General features: G+C 43.5%; 1 protein-coding gene across 2 annotated transcripts; it reads left to right on the forward strand.

The window, feature by feature from the left end:
- Window positions 1–373: 373 nt before the first annotated feature.
- Window positions 374–13,185, forward strand: polr3glb (RNA polymerase III subunit GL b). Of its 2 annotated transcripts, none has more exons than XM_063198588.1 (8): window positions 374–626; window positions 1,135–1,327; window positions 3,611–3,740; window positions 5,653–5,718; window positions 6,985–7,041; window positions 10,787–10,857; window positions 11,530–11,646; window positions 12,467–13,185. In XM_063198588.1, exons 2-8 carry the CDS (start codon window positions 1,208–1,210, stop codon window positions 12,554–12,556), a joined length of 651 nt encoding a protein of 216 aa, XP_063054658.1. In that variant the 5' UTR covers window positions 374–626; window positions 1,135–1,207; the 3' UTR covers window positions 12,557–13,185. The 2 variants fall into 2 exon arrangements, with proteins under 2 accessions (XP_063054658.1, XP_063054659.1); XM_063198589.1 differs by having other exon boundaries at window positions 376–626; window positions 12,470–13,185.
- Window positions 13,186–13,925: the final 740 nt, after the last annotated feature.

Here is a 13,925-nt window from a genome sequence, read left to right on the forward strand (position 1 = left end):
ATTTTCAAGGCCTATAGCCTGCACCCAAAATGATATTAGGCTACGTTTTCTTTGGTTGTTCGTCGTCTACCAGGAATCCCTTTAATGTACAGCCCAATGACCCACGGATAGCCTACTGGCCAATCCAAATTATGTAAAATTTCAGTTTCGTTTTCATTAAGCCTTTATTAACTTAAAATGCACCCGGCTATCTCACAATCAACTTGATTGTAGGGGTAATCATTGATCTGAATACTATATAGGCCTACTATATTCAGGTGTGTGTGTGTGTGTGTGGGCGGGGGGGGGGGGGGGTGGGGGTGGTGCAAAGATCCTCGTGTGAAATCTACACGCGCGTAGAATGCACAGCAGAAGCAAGCAACTCAACTTTCACTACTGACATCGGAACCAAAGTTTACTTGCTTGCATTTCGGGGGATCCATTTGTTGAACGGAATCAAAACTTTCCCCTCCTCTCTTGAGCCAGCAGCAAGATGCTAGTTTACATTCTGCAAGAGAGGTCCGAGGCATTAAAATGTTTCGCGGGACCCTTTTAAGGATTTTAAACCGAATATCAAAATATCAATTTTGCATGATGATAAAGTCTGCAACCACAACTTCCTAGTCACCCTGACCCAGAACCACCAAGTAAGCTCTTACCTTAGCGATTGCTAAGGACGCATAGCTAGCTCATTACTTTCCATAAATAATGACAATTGATCACGGTGCAATCACTTGGCATATTTTTAATGAAATGCAATCAAGTTGTGCATCAATGCGATGCACAGCGGTGAAGAAGACCAACGTAGTTAATAATGTAATCGAGCAGCAGAAAACATTGGACTACCTCAAAATCATATTTGGGAACCAAAAAAGGCGCGTAGCCTACTGTTGACATTATGCAGCCATTTGTATTTTATGCGTACCGTACGTACCATCATGCAAATCGCATCAGTAATTAGTAAGGATTATTTCTTGTTAAACCATCCAACGTTAATTGTGTTCTTGTGTTCAACGTTAAATCTGTTTCTGATTCACCCGCCGTGAATTGCAGTTGCTTCATATTTTTACTGATGCCATGCATTGAGTTGAATGCATTAGTGGCATTCGTCAATGTCAAATTACACCTTTCAATTATGATTGACGTGTCTTCCAGGAGGATCTTAGATGCTGCTGTCTTCAGAGCTGTGAAAAAAAACAGTCTTGTTTTGTTGTTGACGAGTCCCACCATGGCCGGAAGAGGGCGCGGGAGAGGCCGGGGCCAGTTGAGTTTCAGCATGGAGGTGGTTGGGATTGGGAAAGGAGACAACCTGCCCCCCGCCACCCTCCAGCCGACCCCCCTGTTTCCTGTGAGTTGTTTTGTGGTGATGCTTTGAATCAGTTTTGACCATGGCACAGCGTGTGCATTCTCCAGCTCACATACGTAGACTATTCCTTCTCCACTCTGATCTCTGTGTTACTAACTAACTTCATCCATGGAGTCTGTTTTCTTGTTCGTTACAGCGTGTCTCTGACTGCTACATCTTGACATTCTTTACACCTATAGACTCTATGCTTAAATCAAAGCAATTTACATAGAGAATCATGCACAGCAACAACATACAGTACACAGTGTTGGGGGTACAGTAATATACCAATACAGGCAAATGTGAAAGCCCACCAACTCCCAGTGTCATTGTGACACAGCACACAAGCGCACACTGCACACAATGGAATTGCATTTCCTCACCCATGCAAATACGGTGTGCAGTAATATTCAAGGTGGGATGGGATTATGGCACCTGAAGCTGACTGGCAAATCTATGCAAAGACGTTCATCCAGTGATTCATGGGTCAAGAACGTTTTTTTTTTTTCGGGGGGGGGCTCAGACTTCAGATGGGACAGCCACAGCTAATGCCTTTAAATTAATTACATGGACTGCAATGACTATGCTTCTTAAATAATCCACTACAACCACAACAACAAAAAAACATTTCATCAATATAATAGTAATCACTCAAGATAATGGAAAAAAGGAGGCGCACACAAGGCTTGTGTGAAAAAGTGTATTGAAGCCAAAATTAAACAGCAGAAGTCTGAGGTTTTTAAGTGCAGGCGCAGACGCTGACCTTTGTTGGTCTTTTGTCATCAATACAATAGTGACATTAGGGGTGGGCGATATGACGATATTAAATCGTGAATCGTGATATTGAGTAAAAGATCGTCTCGAATCTGCCAAAGTGGAGAAATCGTATAGATCGTCTTGCAGTGAGGATGTTTATTATCAGCATCAGAGTGACGTTTTCTCACTTGTTTTGTTGTCTTCACTTTATTCTTTACATTATTGTATTCCAATTGTACACTTTATGAGAGTATCATCAGTGTGTTAACATTTTATTGACTGCAAATTACAAATTGCAAGTATATGAACGTTGTTTTTTGTTGTTTTTATATTTTGGATGGAAGATCGTGATAAAAAATCGAAATCGAGATTTCATGTTAAAAAATCGTGATACAACATTTTTGCCATATCGCCCACCCCTAAGTGACATTAGTTGTGGTTGCACCACCCTGACGTGTGCTGCTACTGAAACGTCATTGACCCTCATATGGTTCTGATCTGGGAAGCGATCACGACAAGCAAATCAGTATTTAAAAACAAGAAAAAAACAATTGTAAAGTAGTTTTTTCAAAAGTAGTTATTACCAAGCACCTCAGAGGAGTTTGGTGAGCTATTGGAATAACAGTGTGCGTGCCGTGAATGCGTGCGCGTGGGTACCCCATCTGCAGGGGGAGCTAAGCACACAAGTCATACACAAAATCTTAGGTCAACACACACATTGGGTGCATTTCAATATGCGGACTCCCGTCCTTGGTCTGTGCTTGTGGTCTTGCGTTTCGCTGACTGCCCTCCCTCCGTAGAGAAAACAATCACATTTCCTCGCTGTCAGCCTAACCACAACAACTTTTGGGGGACTATTCTTCATTCACCATCACGTTTGGAAAATGAGAGAAAGACATTAGAATTGAGCTTTTGCGAGATATTGAAATACAATTCTGTGGTCAGTGACGTCATCACAAGGCCGCAAGGAGGCAAGGGAGGACGGGAGTCTGCATATTGGAATGCACTCATAAAGACACACATACTACATCATCATCATCATCATCATCATCATCATCACCTGCAACTTTGCGTCAATCACTTATTGTAAGAAAGTCACCTATATTGTTGTCCAGGGGACCAGATTGCTATCTCTGATTACACTTGGTGATTGTAGTACAGTATTTTTTTATTTTAGTGTTTTATTTATTTATTTGTAATTATTGTTGTTATCATTATCCATATAGCCTAGGGAGCATAAGCTGGTTACCCTAATGGTGGTGGGCGCGCTATTGTTATTATTATTATTGCTGTTATTAGTAGTATTATATTATTATTGTTGTTATTATTAATCATGTAGTGTATGGAGCGCAGGCCTGTCCCCGTGATGATGGGCGTTATTGTTATTATTATTATTGTTATTGTTATTGTTATTATTGTTGTTATTATAGCCTATGGAGCATAAGCCTGTTTACCTGGTGATGGGCGTTATTGTTATTATTATCATTATTATTATCATTATTATTGTTGTTATTGTTGTTCTTGTTATAGCCTATGGAGCATAAGCCGGTGCCCTTGGTGGTGGGAGAGGAGGCGGAGTACATGTTGGCTCTTAAGCAGGAGTTCCGGGCAGCCATGAAGACCCTCCCCTTCTACATCAAGCCGGCCGCACCCAAAAAAGGCCAGTCACACTGACACTGCATCGCCACCAGCATGATAATGCCCTTAAGTTCTGTAATGCACAGTGAAATCTGTATTCCATTGAAATGTAATAAATAAGCTGAAAGTAAAATGTCCTGCTTGATGATGTGAGATCATCTGTTGACTGATGACAGTTTTACTTTACATTAGGCAAAGCTAGGCAACTGCCTAGGGCCCCAACCAAATCTGCCCTCTACAGGGGCCCCTAACTGTCACACCAGTCGCAATAAACACACAAAAATGTAGGCCTGATCTTAATTTGTCACTTATGTAATCAAAGATATATACGAGACAAAACACTAAAATAGCACCTTCTGTCCTTCTGTGACAATTGGTGACCCTTAGTTTGTGTACGTGTTTAAAGAATGACTTTTGAGGGCCCCATGTTTATGTTTTGACTAGGGCCCCAAATTGGCTAAATCCACCCTTGACTGTACCTGGGTGTTTGACGTTTAAGGGCGTAACGCAAAAAAACAACAACAAGATTTTCAAATTCCTGAAAAAAATGATGGATACAAATTGGAAAAAAATAGAAAAAAATAAATCACTTAGTGGTCTGTGGAATTTCACCTTATTTTTGCAATTTTTGGGAAAATGTGTCCTGCATCAACACATTGTATAGGCACGTCACACCGCAGGAAAATGGAGTCACACCACAGGGAATTCACTGCATTATGGCCATTTTAATCCTTTTGTCTACATGACTGACATCTGAGCTCATGCTAACTTGATAATGACATTGTGTTTTCATTTATAAAAAAACTTTTTTCCTTCTATAAGAGCAGTCACACCACAGGACACCATAAAATGAACCTAAGCATTGCGTGACAGAAAGATTGCAATATGAAGACATATTAAGAGGTTAAGAGTCACCTTAAACTTCCACAGCACTCTCCAATAACTGAGGTACTGACTGGTTTGGAGCCAGTCTTTAAGACCCTTGTAGTTGGCCTTGCAGCTGCCCATTCACAAACATTGACATACATGTCACCCCACAGGACGCAATTTGTGTTACGAAATTGAACTTGTAGTTAATATTACTGTCTTGAGTTTTTTTCACATTCACATATCTTAATATTAAGTTAATATTTATGCAATCATGCCAAATACTTCATACATTATTCAAAATGTTGTTGGTTAATTTATATATATATTATATTCCAGGTTTCATTAATGTCACACCGCAGGATATTTGACATATAAACCTTTACATAAATCTTAACAAAAATGTTTCTTCTCATCTAAGACTAATATGAAACATAATGTACCACATCTTCTTTCATTGACATTTGTTTTTTAAAGGAAAAATAACAGTTTTGTAGGTTTTTAACAAATGTTACGAAAAAACAAGACGTCCCGTCTCCCACCCACCTATTCATGTACCAGCATGTCACACTTGAGGCTTCTGCATTGCACAGCCCAATTATACGTCCATTTTGTAATTTCAAATTCTTTGTATGACCAGTGCATGTAAAGAAATTGACAATAAAACCTACTTGACTTGACTTGATTTTCATTGTGAGCTGAGTTAAGTGTAAAAAGTCATTACGTCAGAACTTTTGTAAGTTGGAACCTTGTATGACTCCGTGATTATAATGGCAGAACTCTTGTTCTGTTCTTGTTCTTGGTAGCTCGCACTACCAGTAGTTTCTTTCACCAAGCAATTAGATTGCTGAACTCATGCCGAAGACAACAAGGCACTTTCTTTGCACACCACACACCACAGGCTTCAAACCTATAATAAGACGTAATAAGCAAACCTTGAATCTTGAATGCACAGCGTGTGCATTCTCCAGCTCACATACGTAGACTATTCCTTCTCCACTCTGATCTCTGTGTTACTAACTTCATCTTGAATCTTGAATCTTGACTCTTGTTTTTGGGACCTGCAGATGTGGAGCGCTACTCTGACAAGTACCAGTCTGGAGAAACTGAAAACCCAACCGAGTGGGATCCAGGTGGGACACTTTTTTTTTCTTTCACATGTTTATGGGCTTTTTTGTGCCTTTATTGATGATAGGACAGTAGAGACCGTTAGGAGATCAGTGGAACACAGAGATGGGACTAGGTTTGGGACATGACATAGGCCGAACTCAAACCTGGGTCCCCATGGGCATGCAAGTCCAAGTGGGGGGCTTAGCTCGCTGTGCCACTGACTTTAGGAAACGGGCCCCTCCACATGATATTAGGCCCTCTTTTTTTCGTTCGGGGGCCCATTCTTGGTAGCTTGCAGGAGGGCCTAAAGTACTTGCGTTAAGCCAGTGGAGTGGAGCCTTTTAAATCAAGCAAAAAAAAAAGAAAACTGCCAAAGATTGCAGGCAAAGCATGAAATTGCTGCAGTAATTAAATAACAAATTGCAATGAAGTGGTTATTGATATGGTAATAAACTCTTAAAAAAAACTTGTCAGGAAGCTAATTAAAAGCAAAATGTGACTGAAACCGTGTCAAATGCTGGCAGTCAGTCTCAGTGCCTGTCGTCTCTGCTTGTGCCAGAAGAATGTTGAGTAGAGATGAAGGCAGGAAGAGAGAAGAGAGATGGTGTTGGACGTTCCCGACGCCTGTTGCTGTGCTGTGAAATCTGCAAATCTGCCTCAGCAGCACACTGACGAGATGTGATGTCCTAGAACAGCACTTCCCAAACTTTTCCCCCTGCGCACCCCTTAAGCAAATATTTTGGTGTACTGATGGCCACGCAAGTATGGTTCACTGAGCATTTACTGCACATTATGCACAGTTGTTTTGGGGAATCCTCTTTTCCAATAGACTAGGAGTTAAAGCTCACTTCAGATGGACCCTTCTAGCATACAATTTACTATACAATTGAAAACTACTTCATGTTCATTAATGCTGAATAAAAACTCACATATCCACCATTGCTCTATTTAGCTCACGCACCTCCTTATGGCAGGCTGCGCACCCCCAGGGGTGCACGCACCACAGTTTGGGAAACCCTGTCCTAGGATATTTTCGTCTTATTTTTTGCCTTCTCTCTTGCTCTCTTTCTGTCTCTCTCACTCACTCTCTCTCATTCTCTCTCTCTCTCTCTCTCTCTCTCTCTCTCTCTCTCTCTCTCTCTCTCTCTCTTTTTTTTTGTCTCCATCTGTCTCTCGCTCTCTCTCTCTCGCTCGCTTTCTGTTGCTCTCTGTCTGTCTGTCGCTCTCTCTCTCTCTCTCTCTCTCTCTCTCTCTCTCTCTCTCTCTCTCTCTCTCTCTCATACACACAGACTGGAAGCAGATGCCCAAAGAACTACGCACTCGGACAAAGAGACTCCAGAAAGAGAGTAAGGTCAACATTCTCTTCACCCTCTTTGTTAAAAGCACAGTGTTGGTGGGGCTCTCTCTTTCTGTGCCGTTGGATAAGGATAGCAGTGTCGTATTTGTCAGAAGCAGAGAAGTGGGCCTGTAAACTACTCTAGTAATAGTAGGCTTTTGACTTTAGGCCTCTCAAATGGCGTAGGCAAGTCCACAGGTCTTTCAGATTGATTAAGGAATATTACAGCCCTCTCCTCTTCCTCCTATGTCAAACCAGAATACACATGAACGGCGTGACGTTTTCCTTGTGCGTTACGCCCTTCTTTGGGGGAAAACATTGGACGGAAAGTCAATGCAAGTCAATTGGTGGTGTTGGAAAAGAATAAACGAAAGACAAGTACCTGTAGACTAGCGTTGTTCACGTGCAACATGCCCGAAAACATGTTGTGTTGCCGGCTGTTCAAATAATATAGCCAAACGACCGTGGCTGAAGCATGGACTGTGTTCTTTTAGGGTAGCCGATGTAGCATGTAAATAATGAGACTTTCGGCTTGCTTCCCCCCACAATGGGGTGTAACGCACATTCACGAGCAAAGTACCCGGATGGCCGTTCATGCATATTGTCGATGCTCCAGTAGCAGTAGCAGCAGCAATTGTGAAACATGTTTTAAGTTTTCCAGTGATGCACTTCCAGATTCACCAAATGTGCTAAAAACACAAAGTCATAATAATCAACTATAAGAAACACAAATAACATCAGAGTAAAGTCAGCTGCAGTGTATGGCATTGGCAGGCGAGATTGACACGTGTGTTTTCGAGTGACTGAGATTACAACCCCTCTTCTCTTGTGTGAGGTCAGAGCAATCAATGCTGCTCCAGCCGGGTAGCGGGTTATGTAGTCATCTGATTTCAAAGTGAGGAGTCCACACACTTGAAATCCTTTTTTTGTGTTTTATTCTATGGCAGAATTATGTTTCGAGTACCATTGAGGCATTCTTCAGATTCTCAAGAACATCGGCTCTCAACCTTTTTTTGAATGAACGGCACTTGACCTCGTCACAAGCCTGCCAACGTCCCCCTTAGTATGATGGAACCCCCCCCCCCCCCCCCATTTGCAACTGAGTGTCCCCCATCCCCCCCAGCTGTCTCCTCTCAACACCCCCCGAGGGCTCCCCAATGGCCCCAGAAACACTGCTCTAGAATTATGGTCTCTGGAATTCATGGTAGAAACATTAAACTGCCATGGAATGAAGACACAAAATTAGGGCTGTCCTAAACGATTATTTTTCTCCCGATTAATCTATTAAACTATATTTTTCGAATAGTCAAACGATTAATTTTTCAAGTACTCTAGCACTTTAATCTTCAAGGAAATTTGGGGAAAAAAAGAAAGAAACTGTTAAAATTAGGTCCCTGAGCTCACAATGAGCTTTAAATCATGATAGTAGCTTATTTACTCCGAGATACAACGTCCAATTCTTAAGTGCTGGGAAATTTTAGGTTTCAAGAAAGTAATAAAGCATTAGAAAAGTAAGTAAAAAAGCATTGAATTAAATGAAACGATTAGTCGACTATGAAAATTCTTGCAGACTAATTTTTATAGTCGATTAGTCACGATAAGTCGATTAATCGTAGCAGCCCTACACAAAATTGGGGGGATTACAAGTGTGCGGACTCCTGACTCTAAAGGGTGGTTTATGCCTCGAGATCAGCGTCACTGCATCATGATGCAGTGAGCCGCGCAGTTAACGTAGTGAAGCCCCCCCCATCACGCAGGTACTCTGGGGCACTTCCCCTAAATTGTGTCTCGACGCAGGGAGCGACGGCGTGAAAGGGCGAAAATAGGTCTCTGATTGGTCCTCTCGACCAGCCTGCTCTGTCCTCGAGTCGAGAACAAGCGCTACTTCCTTGTTCTAACCTTCGTCGGTCTACGGACTATGAGCTCTTCATTAAATAAGTTGCCCGTGCTTTGTTGTTTGATTTATTTACACGAACCGAAGACAACACATGCGCTTGCAAGTTACGACGCTGAAGTTATTTGGACAGTTGAACAGTGGTTCCGAGGTCGAGGAAACATTCCGCTTCGTCCTCGACAAATGAGCCACTTCTTTGTTCCAAACTACTACTGTGGCTGCCAGTGCGATCAAACATGCACGTGATATAAAGATTTAATGTTTCATTTTCATTCTCGTCGAGTCTGTGATGCTAAAAAACAACCGACACGTCTAGTTTACTCTTTGTATTGAAGGCAGTTTCAGCGTGGAATGACATCGCGCAGACCGTGCTTCAAAACAGGGCATAAACAAGAATTAACTGCATCATGGCTGCGTCAAGCTCACTCTGTGGCACAAGTAGGAAGCATAACTGAGCCTTAAGTCCTGTATCCACCTTTGTCCTGCACCTTAACCTGGGGTGTGTGTGTGTGTGTGTGTGTGTGTGTGTGTGTGTGGGTGTGTGGGTGCATGCGTGCGTGCGTGCGTGCGTGTGAGTGTGTGTGTGTGCGTGCGTGCGTGCGTGCGTGCGTGTGAGTGTGTGTGAATGTGTGTGAACAATCTTCCTTCTCAATTGTACATACTGTAGCATTCTGAGCCATAGGTGTGGTGAGGTGAGGGGATGTGATGTGATGTGAAGTGATGCATCTCCAGTCTGAGTCATCCCTGACTCCCATGGGAAATCAATGAGATAGCACTTTGCAGCTCTCCTCTCCTCGTCTGGCTTTTCTAGCTCCTATTTCATTTCTCTTCACTCCCCTCTCTGTCTCTTTTTTTCCCTCTCACTGTCTTGTGTCTCCGTCTCTCCCTGTATCTCTCTTGCTCACTCTCTCTCTCTCTCTCTCTCATACTCTCTCTCTCGTGCTCTCTCTCTTGTGCTCTCTCTCTCTCTCTCTCTCTCTCTCTCTCTCTCTCTCTCTCTCTCTCTCTCTCTCATCCTCTGCACCTGTCTTGCCCTGGCTGTGTTGTTCATTTGTGGTTTCTTTCATGTGCTCCAGTAACGTTGCTCTGATCGCAACATCTTGTGCTTGATGATTTGTTGTGCAGCACTGTCACACATGATGACTAGAGTGCATCTTAGTGGAAATACTTGAAACATGTCTAAGAGTTAAAGTGATACTGTCCCATTTTTGGAAATAAGCTTATTATACACCTCTCCTTGGGTTAAATGATTGAGTTTTACCTTTCTCCCGTACTTTCAATCGTTCTCTGAGTATGGCAGTGCAAATTTTACCTCTAAGCTAGCAGTCAACATTGAGTCCTATGAGACCAAATTTTACCTTTAAGCTAGCAGTTAACATTGAGTCCTATGAGACCAGTCAGCCACCAGCTGGTCTCATAGGACTCAATGTTAATTGCTAGCATGGAGGTAAAATTTGCACTGCCATACTCTGAACGGTTGAAAGTACAGGACAAAGGTAATACTCCATCATTTAACTCAAGGAGAGGTGTAAAATAAGCTTATTTCCAAAAATGGGACAGTATCACTTTAAGGTGTCCGTGTTTGTGCCTTTGTACTGCACCAACCTTTGAACCAACTTCCTCCTTGTGTTTGATCAGAGAGTTCATATAAACCTATTGAGGTGAGTTGACACGTTCCTGCCATACATGTTTTCTCACCTTCAGTTGTTAAGCCTCAGCTTTCTCCCTCTCTCTCTCTCTCTTTTATTCTCTATCTCTTTTGTTCTCTCTCTCTCTCGCTCTCTCTCTCTTTCTCTCTCCCTCGTTCCGTCTCTCTCCCTAACTCTTTCCATCTGTCTCTCTCTCGACTCTCTCTCTCCAGAAAACGTCCCACCGTCCAAAAAGGCTGCTCAGCCCAGAGTAAAAAAAGAGGAAATCATCCAAAAACTAGAGGTACAGTGTTATCTATCTATCTATCTATCTATCTATCTATCTATCTATCTATCTATCTATCTATCTATCTATCTATCTATCTATCTATCTATCTATCTATCTATCTATCTATCTATCTATCTATCTATCTATGTCATTATGTGTATGTGTTTTGTTCCAATATTCTCTACATAGGTGCTGTTTCCTTTTTCCATTTTAATTGAGTGATGCAACTGACTGCTCACACTTTTCAGCAGTTCTGTGTGAGCTCCTGTTGAGCTGTGTGGATTTGGCGGCCTTAAAGGTGCACTGTGTGATATTTTTTTAGCGGTTTCTTACTAGAATTAATGTTGCCCTTTTCATGAATAGTTACTATCACCATCAAATTCTAAGTATTCATTATGATTGGAAAAAATGCATTTTTCATACATGAAAAGGGGGATCTACTTCATTGTCCGCCATTTTGAATTTCGAGAAATAGATATTTTTAGCTGAAAACATACTGTACTTTGGTCATACTAATAAACATTATTTCATTACTTTGTAAACTTTGTAAGATCAAATTTGGCAACAGGCAGCACAGTTTGAATGAGCAGCATAGTTGCAATACCTACTCTGGCCACATGCTTACACAGTGCTGCACCTTTAACGTTGTTTGCTCTTCTCTTGCTTCTTGGGGACTGGATTGCACAGACTCTGGAGAAGAAAGAGAGAGGGGACAGTTCAGATGAGGAAGAGGAGGAGAAGAAGAAGCCCGAGGAAGAGGAACAGGAGGAAGAGGAGCAGTATGACGAGGAAGAGTTTGAAGAGGCAAGTCATATCTTTTTTGGTCACACAAGTCATATCTTTTTTGGTCACACTGTATTTGAAATGTTTCTGTGTTAGAGGCTCCAGTAGCCTACCGGTATATTGTTTTAGTCAATAGAAAAGTATCTGTTGAAATTGTGCCTTGTTAAGGTTAGGGTTGTGGAGGTTAAGGTTAGAGTTGACAGTAAGGTGATCGCCCATTTTAACAAGGAACAAATTTAAGCTGAATCTTGAGAAGCCATCTTTAATATTACATCAAGTGGACTACTGTGTACCTGAATTAGGTTTTACCTCATTTTCTTCTAAAGCTCCTGTGCAAATGCAGCTTATTGCTATTCGACTAGATTAAAAAAAAAAAACAAATAAATAAATAAATAAATAAAACTCGGCGCCAAAGCAACAAATTTGATGTCTCCACGGCCATCTTGAATGTCAGCCAACTTGATAACGTTGGCCACTCGCACTCAAGGGGTGCATGTCTCGATAGCGTAGTTGCTAAATACGTTAGCTACATTGTTTCTTACAATGCAATTTCCCATTGGCAACTACCCAAGTTGCTAACTGTCTAGCAACTATGCGTTCAAGAAACACACTCCAGGTTTGGTCAAAATCTGTATTTCCGTGAATACATTATTGCACAAACAAACCACATTGGGGATCCAAAATGATGTGACCCGTATGTGACCCCTCTCCATCTCTCTCTCTCTCTTTCTCTCTCCCTCTTTCTCTCTCCCTCGCTCCCCCTCTCTCCCTAACTCTCTCTTTCCATCTCTCACTCGCTCTCTTTATCTCTCCATCTCTCTCTTTCTTTCTCTCTAACCAGCAGGAGACGGACTACATCATGTCCTACTTTGACAACGGGGAGGAGTTTGCGGGGGACAGTGATGACAACATGGATGAAGCCATCTACTGACGACACCGTACAGTAGTGCACTTCACCCAGGCAACATGGGCCTATACTACAGAGCTGCTTCAGGAGCAGATCAGCTTAAGTTAAGAGGTAAATCATCTAATAGAAGAGCCTGGAGTCCTCATTCCTCTCCAGGCTCTTCTATTAGAATTTACCTTTTAACTCAACTTGGTTTACTCCTGAGCTAACAAGGACTCCAGGCTCTTCTATTAGATGATTTGCCTCTTAACTTCACCTGGATTACTTCTGAACCAGCTTGGTTGTATAGTCCCCATGTCTGTGACAAACTCTCCATTCAGCATTATTATACACTCACAGAGGTGAAGCATAGAGACTAACAACTAACAAATAGACAACAAATAGGCAACATGGTGTCCTGGGATCCTATGCCATTGGTCTCACTTGGATTGCTGTATGATGTAATTCCCTGTGACAATTGGCAGTCAATCCGATGTGGAAAAAAAGTCTCCCATGTACTCTGCTGCAACTACGTTGAAAAATCATAACAAGCATAATGAGGAAGAGGAGGACTGGACGTCTTCCTCACCTTCAGAAAATAGAGATGAACTTACGTCCCCCCTTCCCTCTATTGCTCCTCCACCTCATTGTATTTCTATTCCTCTCCCTCCTCCCCCCCCCTCCTCCTCCTCTCCCTCCTCCTCTCCCTCCCCATCTCCCTCCTCCTCCCCTCCTCCCCCTCCTCCTGCCCTCCTCCTCCTCCCCCCCCCCCTCCTCATCTCCCTCCTGCCCCTCTTCCTCCCCCTCTCCCCCCCCTCCGCATCTCCCTCCGCATCCCCCTCCTCCGCATCTCCCTCCTCTTTTCCCCCCCCCCTCATCTCCCTCCTCCCCTTCCCCCTCCCCCCCTCCCCTCCTCATCCCCCTCCTCATCTCCCTCCTCTTCCTCCCCCTCCTCCCCCCCCTCCTCATCCCCCTCCGCATCCCCCTCCTCCGCATCTCCCTCCTCTTTCCCCCCCTCCTCCGCTTCTCCCTCCTCTTCCCCCCCCCCTCCTCATCTCCCTCCTCCCCCTCCCCCTCCCCCCCCTCCTCATCCCTCTCCTCATCTCCCCCCTCCCCTCTTCCTCTCCCTCCTCCCCCTCCTCCACATCTCCCTCCTGCCCCATCTCCCCCCCTCCTCATCTCCCCCATCCTCTTCCTCTCCCTCCTGCTCCTCTTCCTCTCCCTCCTGCCCCTCTCCTCCTCATCTCCCTCCTGCCCCTCTCCTCCTCATCTCCCTCCTCTTCCTCCCCCCCCCCTCCTCATCCCCCTCCTCATCTCCCTCCTGCCCCTCTCCTCCACATCTCCCTCCTCTTCCTCCCCATCTCCCCCCCCATCTCCCTCCTCTTCCTCCCCATCTCCCCCCCTCCCCTCCTCA

Source organism: Engraulis encrasicolus, chromosome 5, assembly GCF_034702125.1.
Source record: "Engraulis encrasicolus isolate BLACKSEA-1 chromosome 5, IST_EnEncr_1.0, whole genome shotgun sequence".
Classification (NCBI taxonomy): Eukaryota; Metazoa; Chordata; class Actinopteri; order Clupeiformes; family Engraulidae; genus Engraulis; species Engraulis encrasicolus.

Excerpts from the sequence above, each read along its gene's own strand:
- polr3glb (XM_063198588.1), top strand. The coding sequence starts at position 1,208 with ATGGCCGGAAGAGGGCGCGGGAGAGGCCGGGGCCAGTTGAGTTTCAGC. Across the intron at positions 1,328-3,610 it reads AGCCGACCCCCCTGTTTCCT|CCTATGGAGCATAAGCCGGT; the intron begins GTGAGTTGTTTT and ends TTCTTGTTATAG. Across the intron at positions 10,858-11,529 it reads AAATCATCCAAAAACTAGAG|ACTCTGGAGAAGAAAGAGAG; the intron begins GTACAGTGTTAT and ends TGGATTGCACAG.